This window comes from Brachycentrus maculatus, unplaced genomic scaffold (genome assembly GCF_059751285.1).
Source record: "Brachycentrus maculatus isolate JH-2025_06_01 unplaced genomic scaffold, ASM5975128v1 h1tg000866l, whole genome shotgun sequence".
In the NCBI taxonomy this organism is placed as follows: domain Eukaryota; kingdom Metazoa; phylum Arthropoda; class Insecta; order Trichoptera; family Brachycentridae; genus Brachycentrus; species Brachycentrus maculatus.
Window position 1 is genome coordinate 21073 of NW_028281592.1, and position 20303 is coordinate 41375.

General features: G+C 36.5%; 1 protein-coding gene across 1 annotated transcript; it reads left to right on the forward strand.

Annotated features, from left to right (window-relative positions):
• The first annotated feature begins 12044 nt into the window (after positions 1-12044).
• Positions 12045-12854, forward strand: LOC148299971 (rRNA 2'-O-methyltransferase fibrillarin-like). Its single transcript, XM_088275439.1, is given in 1 exon segment — positions 12045-12854. A coding segment is annotated over 1 exon segment (810 nt).
• Positions 12855-20303: the final 7449 nt, after the last annotated feature.

Below are 20303 nucleotides of genomic sequence, written 5' to 3' on the forward strand. Positions count from 1 at the left end.
CGAAGTCCGAAACGCACAGTAGAATCTCAGACTGTCCGCCAACACCGTCGCAAAGTTGAACAATTAATTGAAAATCGTTTGTAACGAAAACGAAGAACTCAAACATCGAATCAGCGATTTAGGAGGCGCCACAAGAAAGAATCAAAATTAACTCTAAAACAAAATCGCAATGTTTTCTCAATAAATCGAAAGATTAAACGAAGTGATATAGAAAAAGAACATCGATATCGCAGTCATAACAAAGAAATACACTGAATATGAACATATCTTCCAATCAAACACAAAATAATCAGAAACCTACAAAATGAAATTAAAAAATCTAACAAGTTAGAATTCTTCATTGAGTGATGAGGTGAGAGGAGCTCAAGAGAATTTAAGGCTATCCGCGAACACAGTTAATAAACTCAATACTGAACTTAAAATATTATGTAATGAAAATTAAGATCTGCAGAGAAGAGTTAAAGATGCAGGAGATGTGAGTAAAAAAGCTGCAGAGACTTAAAATAGAATTGCCATACTTTCTGCAGAGTTAGAGAGAGTTGGAGCAGCATACTAAAAGAAGAATAAATAGTGTGCGAATTTATCTACAAAGCTGACTGAAGTTGCGGGAATGAATGATACTATTGGCAGCCTGCAGAATAAGATATCGAAGCTGGTGCACGAGAACACCGGCATGGGAGACGAAGTGCGATCTGCGCAGTAGAATCTGAGGCTGTCCGCCAATCAGAACCAAAAGCTGATGCGCGACCTCAGCGAATACAAACAAAAGATTGACCAAAACAACCAAGAAAACGAACTGCTGAAGCAGAAAATGCAGAAGATTACCGGCGAAAATCAGTTCCTCAGCGACGAAGTCCGAAATGCGCAGTAGAACCTCAGACTGTCCGCCAATACGCAGGCCAAACTCGCAAAAGAGCTGCAGGAGTTCAAATCGCGCATCGACAGCAACAACCAAGAGTCCGATACTTACCGACAGAAGATTCAGAAGCTTATGAGCGAAAACAACGAACTCGGCGACGAAGTCCGAAACGCACAGTAGAATCTCAGACTGTCCGCCAACACCGTCGCAAAGCTGAACAATTAATTGAAAATCGTTTGTAACGAAAACGAAGAACTCAAACATCGAATTAATGAAATGTCCAAATCCTTGGACAGTAAAAATAAATAAGTTCGAACCCTAGCTCAAACTGCAACCTAAATCGAAACCTTGAATGGACGAGTAAAGCAGCTGACCGAACATTTGCGAAGAACAACTGGCGAAAAAGATGATCTATTCTCTCAAATGCAATAAGGTCAATAAAAGTTAAGACTTTCAAGTAACCAAATCGAAGGACTAAAATCCCAAATAAACAGCTTCCAATCCGAACATTAATCCATCAAAAAGAAAGTAAGCACCTAAACCGGTGATCTTTCAAGAAAAGTCACAGAATATGAAACTAAAATCGCCTTATTTTCACAATAGATCGAAAGATTGAATGGTATGCTTGCCAAAAAAGGCAACGAAGTGACTAACCTACAGAAAAGAATGCATGAAATTGATGAAATGAATAAATCGATTGGCTCTTTCCAAGACAAAATCAGTCGATTGGTTAGCTAAAATACTTCTATGTCAGATTAAATGAGAAATGCTCAAGAAAACTTAAGATTGAGCGCCAATCAAAATCAAAAAATGTTGAAATAGTTAAATGACTACAAACTCAAAATCGAACAAAATAACGCATAAAATTAAGCACTTAAAAATAAAATGAATAAACTCCAAAGTGAAAACTCAAATCTTAATGGAGAGGTGATGGCAGCTCAGGAGGGTCTTCGCTTATCAGCCAATCATCAGGCCAAACTCAACAGATAGCTGAATGAATATAAAGGCCTAATTGAAAAGAATAATCAAGAATCTGATACATATCGCATTAAAATCCAAAAACTGAGCTTATAAAACAATTCTCTGAACGATTAAGTCAAAAACGCTCAGGATAATTTGAGACTATCTTCAAATCAGATTGCAAAGCTGAAAAACTAACTGAAGATTCTGTGCAATTAAAATGAAGAACTAAAGGCTCAATTGAATCAAACAGCCGGCTCAAGCAATAAGAGATCCCAATAACTGTAAGAAAAAGTCATTTTGCTTTCAGCTGAAATACAAAGATTAAGATCTGGAGTAAATGAACATGAGGGCACTAAAAACAAGCTGCTGGATTATGAAAACAAGTACACATTAATTTTATTATAGATTATCAAGAGTGACCCAAGAATTTGAAAAGCTTTCCCATATAATTTCCGAACTCAAAAGATAAAATACTAGTTTAAAACAAATCAACTACGAACTAGAAACTCAACTTACAAATGTGGCCCAATAGTTCTCAGAACAAAAGGTAAAAAATTTATTTAATTCAGTCGCATATCCTCAATGAATAAATCGATAGGCTGAATAAACTCGCTATGTAGAAATAAGAAGATCTCAACGAATTAAAATTAAGGTTTAGCGATTAGTCTTCACTTCATAAAAGATCACAAGAACATCTCGGGCTTTTTGTGGTGCTCTTCGCTGAAATTGAATCTCTTAGAAAAAGGGTGAAAGACAAGGAGAGATAAGTGGAAGATGTAAGAAGATCAAGCTTGGCCCCTTATAGAAAACAATGATAATTTTATAATTCAGGATGGTGAGGTTGAATGTTATTTAAATTATGTAGTTTTTGTAGCATATGCACGAACTGTGTTTGCAACTTGTTTGACTCTAAAGACAATAAGGACAGCCTCTGCAGGCATGATTCTAATTAGTTTATTGAAACAATGCTTTATGAAATCATTTCTTCTTTTTTCCCATGTTAGATAAAGGATCGAAGGGGTCTGCAGGTGGAGTCCATTTTTGTTTTTTCCATCCTTTCGGCAATTTTCTCTCCATTGCTCGTAAATCTTTATTCTATGCGATGTGGTATGCCTTGGATTCGAATTGCTAGACTTTTTGGCCTTTTCCATAGGTGTCATTGGTTCTGGAAAACAGTGACCCGTCGATTTCTTAAACTTCCTTGAAATAAAAGGATTCTTACTTTTTAAAGTTGCCTAATTTTGTCCTTAATAGAAGGCTTAGAGTTGGCTTTTTATGGACTGAACCCTAAAATCATGAATTATGTATGTACCTTTTGAAAGATATCCCCATTGCCCATCCCAATCTTTTTCAGCCTGCAATTATCCATTAATCCGGAGCACCCAGTTTCGATCTTGTGAAACCACATCGATCGATTTGCCCACCTTCTTTTCTTCGGTCGCCATTTCAATGAGTTATATTTTATTTACAGAACTCAAAAGTTATATAAATTAATATTTATATTCTTGATATTCATAAGGATATTTGGATTTACATATATCATTTATCAGTCGAAATGTGTCCTCAGGAATTGATGAGCGACTGTGTTATAAGCGTTTGTTGCGGTGTTGGCGATTGTGCGAATGGTTCCATCAGCATTGTAGGTTTGGGCAACGTTGTTTGTGTTGGGGTTATATGCTGTTGTATCGGTATTAGATGTGGGCCCTACATTTGCATCTAAATTATATTTATGTTTACCATTGTTTGAGTATGTGTTTGTATTTGTGCCTGTGTTTGTGTCTGGGGCTGTGTTTGTATTTGTATTTGAGTATGTGTTTGTGTTTGTGTTTGTGTTTGTGTTTGTGTCTGTGTTCGTGTTTGTGTTGGTATTTACGCCTGTGTTTGCATTTGTGTCTGTATTTGTATTTGTGTTCGTGCTAGCAGACACATCATTGGGATTCGTGCTTCCAGAGACTCTTCCATCAACCTGCCCATTCTCTTGATTCACATTGACATTCGGCGAGGATACTGTTGTATTTGCTGATGCAGTTGAGTTTGTGTTTGCGTCGGCAACTGTTCCTCCTCCCGGCCACTTAAGGACTCCGAGAATAAAAAGCAATGCAAGCACTAGAAGTGCTAGGAGCAATAATGCCAATAAAGCGGGGAGAAGCCATCCACAGTTATTCTTTTTTTTTACATGTGCAGTTTCATGTACAACTGGTCTTTCATATTATCTTGGTCTTTCTTGGGTTTGCCTATTATAAGTATTCTCTTGGTATGGAGTTGCTGCTACTGGTCGAACGATTTGTTCTTGGTAGGCAGGCTGATATCCTGAGGAGACATAGGTAGGGCCCTGAGATCCTCTATATTCGTTGGATCCAACCAATGGCTGCTGGATAGCACCCTGGGTGGGATAGGCCTGTGATGTGTAGGTCTATCTGACAGGCGGAACATTCCTCAAACGAGAATCTCTCACAGGGGAGTTAAGTCTGATCGGCTGTGGTTGACCAGCATAGAATTGCTATGATGTTCGGACACTTCCAGCAAGTGGCTGGGTTCCTGAGTAGTTGGATCCAACAAATCGACTCCTGCATAATAATAATAAGTACTGGGTGGGGTTTATTGAAGCTCCTCCGTTGGTAAATACGACGTTTGGTCTTGGGTTGTTCTGCATGATTATCGCCTTTAAATGAATAATATGATTGGTTGTATTGTATTTTATAAATTCGAATAAAATAATTGTAGGAAATCCGTTAGGGTAAAGGGACTTTAGTTTCAATTTAAATATTTGACTTTTGAGGAATATTTAATATTTCAATGCAAATTGCGATATTTCTTTTAATAATTGAGAGTTTTCTTCCATCTGATAAAAATATAGTAACATATAATTATCGAACAAATCCAATTAATTCTCCCTAAACAAAATGAGAAACCTGTATTTACATAAATTATAAATCAAATGATTAGGTTTAGTTCATCATAGGCAACATATGATAATGGTCGCGACCATTTCGGCAACACTTTATCAATAATTGAGTTTCTGCTGGCATATATTTGTGATTAATCTTTGTTGTTTCTGATTTAATGTATTTTGGCTAATATTTTGCAGTAGTAGCTTTATTCGACGAACTGCTGGGTGTCTCTGTACTTATCAATTATGGTAGGTAATATTTTCAGTAATTATTCACTTTGCCCTGTTAAAAAACAATTTTAAATGTAAATACGATCGAAGACTCTTTAGTTTTTGATCCTTTTGCTTAGAGATATGGCTTTGGTCTGCCAATAAAGTATCGCTGATTTTTTTGTTGCATCATTTTCTAAATAGAAGCGTGCTAAGTTCTGCAGCGCAAATATCGATTATGGATACTCGAATTAGATTTTTTCGTGGAATTTATTGGATAAGGATAATGTGTCTGTCATCATTAAGCGGCGGTATTAGTCTGAAATGCTGCTTACTTTCTATGATTATTGCAATGATTTAAAGAAAAGCTGTTGAGCTTTCTCAAATTAAGCGCTTGCTTCCTCATTTATATGGAGCTACTCGCTTTGGGTATATAATGAGCTCTTATGCCACCAACAAGCCAAGCCTAAATTATTCAATGCGTAGGCTTTTATGCTGCCTTGGGGATCGGAGTCCAAGCATTTAGAAAACCTCTTTTTAGCATCTTCATAGTTTTCAGCCAATAAGTACGCAATTCCCAAATTCATGTTGAAGAGCTTAACATGTGAAACTGGCATCTAATTTTTTTCCCGTTCTAAGAGTGCTCTACATAGCTTCGCTGCCTTTTGCAAATCATAAGTGATCAAATGCTTAAACAATAAGTTATAATCTTCATATAGTATCGCTGGCAAGCAATTGTATTCCTTCTTTTGTTTTATAATTTAATACATTCGCTATTAAGCTTGTGAATTTTGACCTAATTTGCGATGGTTATGAGCCATTCTATGGATTATGGGGGTATGTACCTTTTCAGGATGTAGCTGTAGTGTTCGAGGGCACCTTATTTTGATTGGTTTATTTAAGTTAGGGAATTTCGGAATTATGCATTTCCCTATTCGAGTTTATTCTACAAGCTGAAAAGAATTCCTTGTTGATAGTGCTTAAAGAATGGCTTATCAGATATGCTTTCAAGCTTATCCTTCCCAACCCCAACCCCAACCCCAACCCCAACCCCAACCCCAACCCCAACCCCTCCGGAACATTGTAATGCAATCTCCCAAAAGTATTATATTTATAAATATTTGATATTTTTTTCATTTAATTCATACAACTTAAGAATGTTAGCGAAGATTGGGATCAGCATCATCATTGCGCTCGAAGTATTTATCTTCACTATTCTTCCATACTTCTATACTGGCTTGCGTACGAATAGGATCATCATGAGAATATTTGATAACTTTTCAGCTGGTTTGTTTATGGGAATTGCCTTTTTGCACATTATCCCTGAGGCTAATGACAAATTCAAGGAGTATTTTCAAGGGGGCGAACATGGTCATGGGCATAGTCACGGACATGATCATGGGCATGATCATGGGCATGGTCATGGGGGCCACGACCACTCTCTCCCAATTGGATCATTGATATCGATTGTTGTCTTCATGTTGATCCTTGCCTTAGAAGCCTATTTCCATGACGGATGTGGTGGGGACGGACACTCGCATTCACACGGCCGACAAAACCATCATATGTAAGAAGTCCTTTCGAGCTAAAAAAATAAAATGCGTCGAAGGCTGATGTTTCAAACTTACTTGACCCAACTAGCTCTAAGCGTGCACTGCTTCTTCGAATGCATGTCCATTGGAATATAAAGGGACGAAAGCGTAGCAATTATCTTCGCGAGTGCAATCATATTCCATAAATGGGCTGAAGGCCTGACTCTTGGTTTCTCATACGCCAGCTCAGGAATGAGCAAAAGTTAGGCATTAAAGTTCGCATCATTCCACGCAATCCTCAACGGATCAGCTGTCTTGATCGGAATCTACCTGAGCTCATCGAGCAGCCTGGTGGAAGGAGCAGCAAATGCAATTTCAGGAGGAACATTCATATATATTTCAATGTTCTAAAAAATAAGCAAAAGTTTCGAAAGCAAGTAAGATCTCGTTAAGAAAGTGTTGCTTGTGTTTGCAGGGCTTGGCTTTTCTATCATGATACTACATTGAGCCACCTTTTAAATCTGGAATCTGTTAATTCTATTTTATTGACACATGTCTCATAACGATGCATATTATATAAATATATGTATACCATGACAGCATTTGTATATACTTACAACACTTTCAATATGCTTACAGTATGAAATAATTATAGTTCAGGAATAAAAGCTATGGCTTCTAAATCTCGTAGTGCCAGCAAACATGTTTTTAATTTAGTCACATGCTCCAACTCGACAATGCTGACCGCCCCGAAGGACCAGCCAACAAATAACAACAATAAGGATATCACTCAAATCAGTGTAACCAATATTAAACCAAATGCTTACAACTTATCTTTGAAGTAGCTTCAATCCTCTCGCTCTTCAGCACAAAATATATTTGAAGTGGGTTTGTAGCACCGGTAAGTCTAATTGGTCAATAAGCCGAGCCAGTTGAAATATCGCAAGCTCTCATCTTTTTAAGCGCTGATAAATTCTGGCCAGAAGAAGAACAAAAGAGGTAAGGCTGGGAATTACAAGACTATAAACTACTGTGTTGAATAGTCACCTAAAACAAATGCTGAAGTTGATTTCGTCGAGTAGTAAACCTACAGGACAAACTTCAGCTCAGGCATCAAGTATCAAAGCAATAAGAAGAATAGTAAGAGAAACATCTTTTCAAGCAAAACCCTACAACCTCAGCCAGCGAAACATAAGAAGCTCTCATCTCAACCCCATATTGAAACTATTTAATCAAATGAAACTATTAATGTGGCCCTCGCAAAGAATGAGGGAAAGTAGGGAAGAACCAAAACAGTCACACAAAGAACTGCAACACTTCCATCTCTTTCAAAGAAGATGATAGATCAAGTTGATAAATACATTTATCGGCAAGGAATTATCGGATAAGCCAACTATAAACAATAGTTGAGGGAAAGATTCGGCGAAAGATACTTCGAAATGAACCTGAGGGACCGATATCTAGATTAACTTCACACACAGCCTTTTATCTATGCGTTGAAAAATGAGTAAAATTAAAGTAACAGGCCGAATGAACTTTTAAATAAGCTAAAAAGTAACATTGATTTGATAATGTAGAAATCCATCCTGGAATATTTATGAGAAAGAAACTTGTAGCGAAAGGCATAAACAAGACAAATGTATCGATTTCCAGAGCATTCCCTAAACAAACAATCGAAAATTGAGGCAGAGAGGGAATTATATATTTTAGCATAATTGGTTTCGTTTTATAGTTGGCATCAGATAGATTAATTAATTAATTAAGAAATAGTTAATATAACGATCATATTTAAATGCGATCTCTTTCTCTTCAAGAATCCTTGCTTGAGGAAATTTTGGCATTGGAGTCAATTCTATAGACCTCAAAGAACTGTGGGAAAGCTAAGTCGAATAATCATCCTTCTGATTTCTTCCAATCAGTCCATTGCCCAAATCCAAAGATACCCAAAAGCACATCTAATGCCAATTCGATTTATTTCTATGATGGAGTGCCAGCAATTGAGGCTAGTATCGCCGCAAAAGCTCGAATTCAAAGAAAAGACTCCTCTGCAGTATATCCAAACAATAGATGCAATAAACTTAAAACCGAAAGTGATCGCATAGAAAAGAAGGAACAATGTAACGAAGGCTCATGCACAGCTCGGAAACCTCTCTCTACTTCATCGAATTTAAATTATTATGATCGAAGCGTACAGCTTAACAACATAAAAAATGAAGTCGCATCATGTATTCAAAAACAATAATTGGATTTGGAACTGATTGCTTGTACTCACAGGCCCAGTATAAACTCCACTTCACAAGCAATCATGCAAAGAATAAATAAGAAGTAATTGATTTCGAAGATAAAATCCCAAAAATAAACTAAGCAGCAAAAGTTAATCGAAGATGCTCGCATAAAATAAATGAAATAGTGCAGCTTTACCCCGAACCTTAGCAAATAACTCAAATTTAAGACCGATGGCAAATCTGTCAATGCGAAATCATAGATGGTCGGTTCAATTTGCTCTCAATCGAATTCAATAAATAATGTAAATGTTTCAGTGTTTGAGACTTTGTATGAGGAATCAAAGAGCAGGGCAATAAAAAATAAAAAAAGAGAGGAAGAATACGTTTCTAAGTGTGTAAAGAAGCCTGCAATTGACCCAGTTTCCCAGATGATTACTGCAAAGAGCAACTTTCAGCAAAGAATGGCCTATTATGAGCACACTAAATGCGAAAGATAAAATTAAAAAAGAAAACTACAATAAAAATAAAATGCATCGCTTTATAAACCGAAGATAAATGCAAGCTCTCAAAGAAGATTAAGCGAAGTGCCCATTGGATAGCGTCTTTATCAGCATGCTAAAAAAACTCCCCGAAAAATCGAGTAGCCATCTCGAAAAGTCAGCGCAGTATCAAAGAAATCAAACCAAGTGTACGAGTAGAGAAAAGTATTAGTCTTTTATCAGATTTTCAAAATGCTTGACTCAGATGAAGATGGAATTATTTCTATTAACAAAATACAATTGGATGCTTTACCTCGCGAAATTGTTCATATCATTTATCCGTTGGTCGAAGAACTTGACAATTTATAGGTATAGCTTTAAGAGCATGAGTTCGTATCTTCTTTGTTCAATTTGTTTAAGGTACTTTATATCAAAGTATGTAGACTTTAACAGTTCACGAGAAAGATATGTTACTGGGATTCGGAGGAAAGAAAAAGCATTCTGAGTTATAGCCATCATTTCAGGTACAAAGAGTTTTACTTAGCCAAAAATAAACCCGAAGAGCGAGCAAATAGCTCGCGAAATGCAGAGAGTTGACTATTCGATTTATGATTACTGCTCGATACGGATGACCTAAAAGTAGAGACAACTCTAAACAGAAAGAATTGAACAGAGTGCGTAATAGTTAAAACATTGCACATTTAAACCAAAAATAATTACGAAATATCGGTATTGATTATGGTCAGATCCTTGGCTATCTGATTTCCTGCATAAACAAAATTGTACTTGCCTTAAACTTGTTATCTTATATTAATTGTTCTATGTATTTGTATATGGTTTAATCTTTATATTTTGCACGTTATATTTGCATAGCATCGCATCAGCCGCGACAGAAAAAAGTACTGATCGAATAATTGGCCTTGTAAACTAGACGAAGCCATACTGTATTTATTTATCTTTGATGTTTTGGTCAATTATTTGTTTTAATCAGCTTTTAAACTCCCTATTTTGTAGTTGCCGAAACCTACAACTTTTATCTTCTATGTACTATAAATTCTTTCTGCTTCCTATCGAAACCAGCAAATTAAACGATATCACATTTACTGCCCACCACAATGATATATGCATCGCCGAAACATAATTTAAACTAAAATTATTTAATTGCATAAGCAGCCGTACTCCAATTATAATCATTATCATCATTTTATCTTGCTCACTTTCAATTCACTCTCGATAGAATTCCTTGATATTCTCTTGCAAACATATGCACTGATAAGCTCTATTATAAATATTAGAAATAAAGTAAAGGAATCATTTTCAGTTTTATCGAGTGATGATAAATTTCATGAGTTTCAGAAACTTTGTTTTTTGGAAGGGGGTTTTCATCTCAGCGAGGAGTGACTATGATTTTTATTGATATTTTGAGGCCATTTACTTGGCGACTTCCACTACATGGCTCTTCAGAATCATCTTGAGCATCTATTGGATGTCTTCTTCACTTTTTTCGGTCTTTAAGAACATTTGTACAAATTCGGAGTTATCTCGCATTAGATGTATAATTGGAGTGAATTTCTTTTCGTGTAAATCTTCAGCGATACCTCCTTTGCCCAGATTCTTAGTTAAATTAAGAACATCGTCAGTGACCTGAAAAGCTAAACCAATATAATTCATGACTTAGCAGAGCTTTGCCGCTTCTTCTTTTGTCCTGTTGAGCATGATGCACATCATCCTCGCCATCATTCGGAGGAGACTCGAAGTTTTTGCGATTGTGAGTGTCTCATAATACTAGAATGTTGGCAGATCTTCAGGCTTTGCGGATTTGTGAATAAGGATATCTTGGGCTTGTCCCATATGTGAAACAGTCATCTCGTCGACAAATATTGCGAAGATCTATTTTTTTTTGAGAGGACATTCGATAGTTTTGAGGAACTGCTGGAAAGGCAGGAAATACATTAGATTTGCAGAATTAATCGATCGGTCAAGTCCAAATACCAAATGCGAACATGGCTCTCCCCTGCGATCCGTGCTTTGGTCCTAAATATCATCAATAACAAGACTCGCACAATGCAAATATTAAATAAGCCCCCCAATTTGTATAACTTCCTTCGGAATCTGCCTATTCTCTTGTATGCCAATAAACATCTCACTCATAATCACAGCTGAATAACATCATAACATACCCATGACAACCCTGATCTTCTTGCCCCCAGTCTTTAGTGTATAAGAATAGGGTTACAATATCTGTTCGGCTTAAATACAGTCAATCTTCATCATATCATTAACAATGCTCATATTTTATTTTGTGCTAATTCGTAAATACGCTTCTTTGATGAGTGATTGCACAGGAATTTAGTTTTCTCTGTCCTATTGCACTTCATTATTTTGTCTTAGGTTTTTGTATTTCTGGTAACTGATATACGCAGCCAGGCCGAGAGAGGAAAAAGCAAGAACTGTTTTCATTTTGGTATTATATATTCCGATGATTTAAATGTCTAAATATGCGGACCTATTACTAATTAATCGGAATTCATAAGATTTTATATTGAGGTTATTATGTTTTTATGTGTGTTTGTATATCTGATTGATGAAGAGAGAGTAATGGTAATAATAATAATAATGATAGTTGTTAAAATGGTAATTGTAAAGGTTGTAATGGGCGGATGGGTGGGCATCTAAATTATATTTATATAATCTGAGTCTACAGAATTATAGATGAGCTAATATTCGATATCTAATTTTTATTCTAGTTTAAGCCATAATATCAGATTGTATATATTTACTGACAGTGCATAGACTGCTTTGATAATTAAATGTGAAATCAATTAAGTTAGGCTTATTATAGGCTATTTAGGCACAATGAATTTTTAATATAATTAATTGCATATCATGGGAAAATTCAACAACGATGACAGGCCGAGCAGAGGAGCCCCAAGAGGTGCCCCCAGAGGAGCCCCTAGGGGAAGAGGAGGACCTGGCGGTAGAGGAGGACCTAGAGGGCCTCCCAAAGTATTTGTGCAGCCTCACAGACTTCCGGGAGTCTACATTGCTCGAGGACCTCAAGATGCATTGGTGACTAAAAACTTTGTTCCGGGAGAAAGTGTTTATAATGAAAAAAGAATTGGTGTGGAAGTAAATGGCGAAAAGATTGAGTATCGAGTATGGAACCCATATCGATCAAAAATCGCAGCCTCAGTTATCGGAGGAATTTCTGAAACAGGAGTTATCCCGGGAGCCAAAGTTCTCTATTTGGGAGCAGCCTCAGGCACTACTGTTTCACACGTCTCTGACATAATTGGACCCGAAGGCATTGTCTACGCAGTCTAATTTTCACACAGAGTAGGCCGAGATCTGATTAACATGGCCAAAAAGAGAACAAACGTGATCCCAATAATTCACGATGCGAGAAAGCCAGTTGACTATCGTTTCATCGTCGGTATGGTTGATGTCGTTTTCGCCGATGTCGCACAGCCAGACCAAGCACGAATTATTGCCGAAAATGCACATATGTATCTGAAGAATGGAGGAAAATTCTTAATTTCGTTGAAAGCCAATTGTATCGATTCCACTAATGAGCCCGATGTTGTTTTCGCGAACGAGGTCAATAAACTGAAAGAATATGGATTAACTCCTAAATAGCAGCTTACACTTGAGCCCTATGAAAGAGATCATGCGATGATCCTCGGAACATTCAGATGATATTGAAAAATATAAATATTACTTTATTCATTCATTTACATATTGCACTATGAATTGTTGTTGTACCCTAATTATAAATTCTTATTTGACCTTAGAGAATTTGTATCATTATTCTTCAATGAATTTTTAATAGCTTAATTAAAACCTCCCGTTACAAATTCAGCATATTTATGATTATTTAGCATTTTACATTCAATAATCCACATTATAATAACATAGCATAAATAAAATTGTCAATAAACAAAATGATTAATAAAAATGTGGCAGAATACACAGACTTCAACGGCAAAACAAATAAAAAAATAATTCAAGCACCAGGAGGTACAAGCTCCATATCTCTCTTTTGGGGGGAACCTCCGAAAACTACTCAAAACTATAAACATGCAGGATTCGATGGCATAAATTAAGTGAATGTTTATTCACAGATTTATGCAGTTACTCCTGAAATTAATGGAACACGTAATTTCCATAATCAGAATGCCACATAAAGTAAATATAATAGAGGCAATCGAGCGAGAGGGGATTATCCTGTCGAAGGATAAATTAATATCAATGCGAGTAATAAAGATTAAAAATATAACCAAAACCGCAGCAATAGATCTCAAAACAATAAAATCCAAACAAATTAATTCAGCAATTATAAAAATTCGCATGTTGCTTCTGTAATGCATCAGCCTGGAGACTACGCACAGTATCAAGCCAACCGCAACTTACTGGCAGATTACAGTGAACGCACAGATTAATTGAGGCATCGCGCCTCAAACATAATGAGAATAAGAAACTAATCCTAGAAATCCGGCAGATCTGAGTCAAATTATGAGCAATACTCGAGAAAACCGATGAAACCCTCGAACAAGAACAGAAGTGACACTCCTGACGATGAAAATGAAGTTTCTTAGAGCTTTACATTGCCCAATAAAAATAACAATAAATAATTGCTTCAGGAGAAGAGCAAGAAACGACAATTCAATCAGTAAAGATAATAAGTTATTACCATAAACTTGGGCAAAAATAATTAAATCAGAAATATCGGAAATGCCAACAATATTATTAATTTAAGTAGAGGATAAGTTCAGCCATTCACAGCGTATCAGCCAAAACCTACAAACTTCGCCAATAACAATCAAAAACTAGGGAGAAGAAACATCAATGAAATCAGCAATAGAAGCCCCCAAATAAAGAAAACACTCATAAATAATGCATAAAGCAATAGACTTGATCAAATAGACATTGCAATTGAACAACGTCAACACCAAGACAAGACTAAATTCTTGAAAAATTCTGATAACAGGCGTCTGCAGCAATATTCTGACAACAGACATCTGCACCATCACGGCCATTAGCATCAAAGCCGTCACATACTGACAAAAAGAAACTAAAAGTCAATATAAAAAGCATAATAAAACGAAACAAACAAGCCCTGCATTAAAATGAATTCGATTACCCGCTCGCATATGATATTTGGGGATCCGAGCTATAACTACTGGTAATTATTTATTAATCATTTAGGAAAGATAGTGAAACAATACAGCCTAAATTGCATGTAGGGCTGAATAGATCTTCCGAGCATGAGTATACACATGGACAGCGAATCAACATGTCATAAAATGGCGTAAAGAGTACACTCATGATTAGTGCTCCGCCTGGGGGGCATCAGACATTCAAATTTTCATGAGTCATCTTAGTGATATGTTTTTTAATTTTCTAATTATGTCAAAGTTAAACATAAGCTATATATTCGATTTGTTATTATTCCATAAGAGTACCATTTCGTTCTATGCATCGTTCTCAAAAAATAATCACTGATGAGACAGTTGACTATAAAACCCTATACTTCGAGTAAAGAAGACTAAAAGAAGAATTCCAAAGGCGAGCTGAACTGGCGGAGTTGCGTTTGAGGAAGCTATCCCAGACAGTGAACAAAAAATGTATTCGCTGCATGAAGATTGATGAGAAATAGTCGAAAACTGATAAAATTAAAGAACTTAAGCAATTCAAGTCGGGCCTCAGTGATAAGAATTTAACCCTCTTCAGAAAGAAAAGTCACAATTTCAAAAGAGATCATCCGATTATCGAAAACTTTGCAATTTTTGGAGCCCCTGAGTCCATGCTTACCGATCCAGTAGAGTGGCAGAAATCGGTAGATAGCTAGCTCTTATTCATTTCTGAGTCTCCGACAGAAACTGCTCTACATTCTGCAAAACTGGCCTTCCCCGAAGGAGTTATTCCCCAGTACTATAGCGGGCTCGATGCCAGAGAGAAATCCATATAAATAATGAGCAAGAGCTTCGCATTTGAAAAGAGCTTCATAATGTCATTCGAAAAAGAAGAGAAAAAAGTAGAAGAACATAACTAACTGCTAAAAATGATGAACCCCGAGAATCGTTTATATGCAATATGTATAAGCATATAGGATTTCACAATGACATCCTTTCTTCCCCCAAAATACTTTGAGTCTTAAAAGTTTCTCGCAGATCAGGCACAAATGAACGAGTTATCTGGTGCTCCTGAAGACCTACAAAGAATTAGCATAAAATTCGCAAAGTCACTATCATGTGATGAAGTGAGCACAAACCCCACAAGCGTAAACTCATAGAAATAATGCCATATTGTGACATCTCAAAGAGTCTACTGCATCTTTTCCAGGTATCCATTCTTCCACTTTTATCAAGAACTCCTCAAATCTATTGTCAGTAGCGTCAAAACGGAAAGACTGGTCGTCTATCGATAAAGCGGCTGCATGGTCACTGAAGTTGACAGTTATTTCTTCATGGAAAGAGTTAAAATTATATTCAATGAGCTATTCGAGCAAATCTAAAACTGGGAACTAAAGGTTAATAAATAACTCGAGCTCAAACTAATCACCTGCCAAAGACTAAGTCTCAAATTGTATCCAGATGAGTGTCGATACAATTTCATCCAAGAATGGGGAGTGTCAATTCTCAGACAGTTCACTCCTGAGACCTTCTTAGATATCTTTATGCTGATGATGCTCGAAGAGAAGATAGTTTTTGTGTGTTAGAATAAGAATCTACTGACCTATACAATCCATCTCTTCACTCGCTTGTTACCTCAACCCTTCAAGTATCCATATCCGACTGTCAATTTACTTCCGTCTAAGGAGTAGTATCTAAACTCCCCTTTCCCTGTAGTTTACGGTTACTACGCATCAAAAGCCTATATAATATAGAATAACTTGCCAACCCTTTACAAGAACACTTATGTATTCTTAGAGAGCGACGGAAACATTGAGATAATGTCCTCCAGCCTAAACAAAAACCTAATCAAGAAAAGACCTGAAAAGATCATGAACTTCCTTATCCAAACTTACAAGTCTCTGAAAGGCCCACAGAATCGCAGAGTCTCCACACTAACACTCACAAACAACCAGCAGTTAGAACATCAGAAGGACAAAACAGGAACTTGTGTCGAACTTATCAAGTTCATCAATAAGTACCTTGCGCAGGATATTATTGCCAATTTGCCAACATCCTCGGAATTGGAAGAAATTAAGCAAAAGATACTGAAAAGTGGGATCGGCAAAAACAAGGAAATCAGCCAATAAATAATGAACTTTGTCATTAAAACATACCATAATAAAACAAAGGACCCGCTGTATGACGCATTGCTGGAGACGCAGATTGTCGGCATGTATCTATTCCCATGAACATAAAGATTATTTTAACTATTAACATTATTATTGGATTAACTATATGTTGCACACTGCTGGAGATCGATAACATTATGAGAATGTTTTTCATTGAATAGCATACATCGAATAGTATACATCGCTCACTCTAAGTAATGTAAAAGAAATAAGATATAATATACAATATATGCCACTACAATAACAATAATAACAATAATAGTAATAAATAGTAAAAGCAAGTAATCGCTAGTGATGGCATGCTCCAAATATTAATACGTGAAACAATTCGAGTAACATAGAACTGCCTTAGCAGACACTTTCATCGTTGTTCGCATTGATGTACACATATCCTATAATAAAGGGACGCTCATTCACCAAATTCTGTGAAGCCCATCAATTCAAAAAGCCAAATGATCTACGTGCGATAAATCTGATGAATGAAGCAGCTCGATTGACAATGCTCAAATTTAAATAGATTAGATTAGGGTATGGACAATCAGATGAGTACTCATTTGCATTGGCCAAAAATTGCGAACTATTCAGCCGTCGAATTGATAAGATTCAGACTTGCATCGTCTCCTACTTTACTTCATGCTATGTGCTGAACTGGACGAATTATTTTGGCAATTAGGAAGAGCCATTGAAAAATGACCTCGAGGGATTGTTAGAGGAGCCTCCTTCTTTCGATTGCCGGATCATACTGTACCCAAACGAGAAGTCCTTAAAGGACTACTTTCGATGGAGGCAAGTCGATTGTCATATTAACAATCTCTATAATACGGTGTTTTGGTGCATGGTTCAGAAAAAACACATGAAGAACACAGAAGTGGAAAAGTACCTAAAATAAACAAATTCTGCCCAGAAGAACTAACTGCTTTTCCAGTAGTTTGGAATCAACTACAACACAACCTAAGAAATATACAGGAAAGGCACCACATTCTGCTATCGAGGAGCCTAGAAAAAGATGAAGTAAGCGAGTATCAAGCTGCCAATTAACATCAATAAAGAGTTGAAAATCTCTCTGAATAACTTGTAATCAATGAATTCAACAATCGAACGAATGACCATGAACTCCCAACCCCAACCCCAACCCCAACCCCAACCCCAACCCCAACCCCAACAGGAAACTCAGCAGTCATTAAAGATAATCGAGAATAAATATCAATAGATTTGGAATAAGAGCAAGGAAAACGATAAAAATAAACAGAAAGCAGGTAAAATTAAATATGTGCTGACTGAAATCTATGAAGATATGATTAAGGAATAGTTCTGGGGCACAATTCTGCTGTAATGACTGTTTATATCATTATCAATTGTAGTGTTCGTTCATTCATTCAGTTTATGAAGAATACTATTATAAAGCTATGTAATTATCAATGGCTTCGTTACGTAGACCAACAGCTGATCCCACAGGAACTATGTTCATCCCATCCTCCAAATTTATCTGCATCTGAAACCAGTAAATGGAGTGATGTGCCAACCACTTTTCCATCTTCTGGATTCAACTAAGATTTGACTCGGTTACGATAAGCATTTCATGAAAATACATTTATAATAATAATCTCCACGGCAAACAAATATTAATCCAAATTCACTGACATACAAATCATTCATGCTATGTGTCTTTCTACTCTGTGCCTTGAGGACGAAAATTTAAGGCGTGGTCCGGAAGGAACCGCCTAAACAACGGAGCATTGATTAAGTTCACCATTATTCATCATTATCATACTCTGTGTCTAATACTCTGGGTCTTTGTACTCTGCCTTTATTTCTTCAATAGATTTCTACATTGCCATTTTGCAGTTTTGGACCATTTTCAATGCAGAGTCAAAATCGTTTTTTTTATGTAATGCAAATCCAGTTTATATGATAGCCGCTATGCCAATAATTGTTAATGAAGCAAAGGCTAATGTTTTTTTTGTTAATGATGCTAATGTAGCTAAATTGAATGCAAAACCGAGTCCCTTAAGACAAATCAAAATTGCGCTGATTATTTCTCCAATTTCTGCAATTTTCATCATCATAGTTTTTTCTTTGTGTATTTTTGATAAGTTTTCAATACATCTGAAAGCAGTTTCGTTTAGTAATGCTACGTCATTTAATTCGATAAGTAAATTTTTTTTCGATTCACTGCCACGCCAAAGATAATCGAAAAATCCCATAGGAATATTTTGAATTTAAACAGCAGTATCGGCAATTAGTTTTCTGGTAACCCGAAAGTCGTTTGCTACTTATATGGACATGATGTATTATTGTCTTGTTAATTATATATTTTCAGATAGATATATGATATACACAGATATATACTCACATGCCCACCATTTATATATTAAAAATACTTATATAGTAATATAGTTGAGTTTTCCAATAAACCCTGTAGGGGCGATATAAGATAGATTGGAGAAAGCTCAGCTCGTGAGAATGAGTTCGAGTTAAATATCAAACAAGGGGCACAGATAATTTACATTTGCAAACATCATTCGCTATCATAATCCTAAAATTATCTTAAGCAAAATTCCATAGCTGTGGAACCCAATGTGTATTAAAAACGCCACCAAAAACTCCACCAACAAATTTTCCAGCTCCTGGGCAAACTGCTGTTTCTTTCATCAAGATTCCCGTTCCCTCTTGCACACTTGTGACTGTCTATTAATGGGTAAAGTCTGAAAAAGTGTCAATACCTTACACAGTGACGATAACCCATCCTAGCTAATCTCTAATTCAATCAATGTTGTCCTAGTTTCCAGAATCTGGTCGTCGATCTTTAAAATCGATGCCCTTTTATCGACCAAGTTACGTTGCCTGGTGGCGATGATGTTATTCAAATCATTAATTATTTTATCTTGAATCTGCAAATTGATTTCCAGTTCGATGCTCTGGAGTTCCAAGAAATGGTTTCTAATTAATATTTCTGAATTGACAGATATTTACCCAAGAATTAGTGGTTCTATAAGAGTGAAGGTAAGAGCTATTTGATAAACTAGCGATAAGAGCAAAATCATGTTAAAAGGAATTAATGATGCTTCATATCGCGGTTTATTTACTTTTGAAGGGTATACATGCCGGGTATGCTTGTCATACTTGTCAGATATAATATTGTAATGCCAGCACAGTCAGTTCGGCTGTATCATAATTGATCATACATATCGATAATAGGCCATTCATTCATAAAATAATGGGACAATCATCTCAGATCATCCTGCATATGGTATTTTATGGGCCAGCCCACTCGCGTTTCTGTAGCACTGCGGATTGAGCTCGTTGTGTGGCAGATGATCGGGTTCACAGCAAGTTTTATTGCGTGGGTTTTCATGCATGCTTGCGGCTATATTCTAATCCTTGAAAGCTCCATTCATAATTTGAGACTTTATCATCTAGTTGTTGCTGTTTCTGGGATCGTTGAATCTGGGCTAGTTGGCTCGAGGCTAGAAATTGTTGCCATAGACATTTTGCTCCCCTCTTGTCATGTTTGTGGAAGCAAATGATTTATTTTTGGAGACTGCTGTTCGATTTGCATTCTGGAGCACATTCCCTGCGTTTTTGCCGACCTTCTTCCCCACAACGACTCCTGTCTTTTCCGATAGCATTGTTAAGACTTCGGGCTCTTCGCAGTTCCTCAAAAGATAATGACTGGGATAGATTTCCTCTTTGCCCTTTTTGCAGTTGGCAATCCGAATGCCTTCGATGTCGCTATCTTTGTATTTCACTTTTTCCGGGAATATGGGCATCCTATTCTTGAGTTCCTCAGTATAGAGTGCATCATTTTCAGGGAAATTAAGATCGATGAAGCATGTCACAGC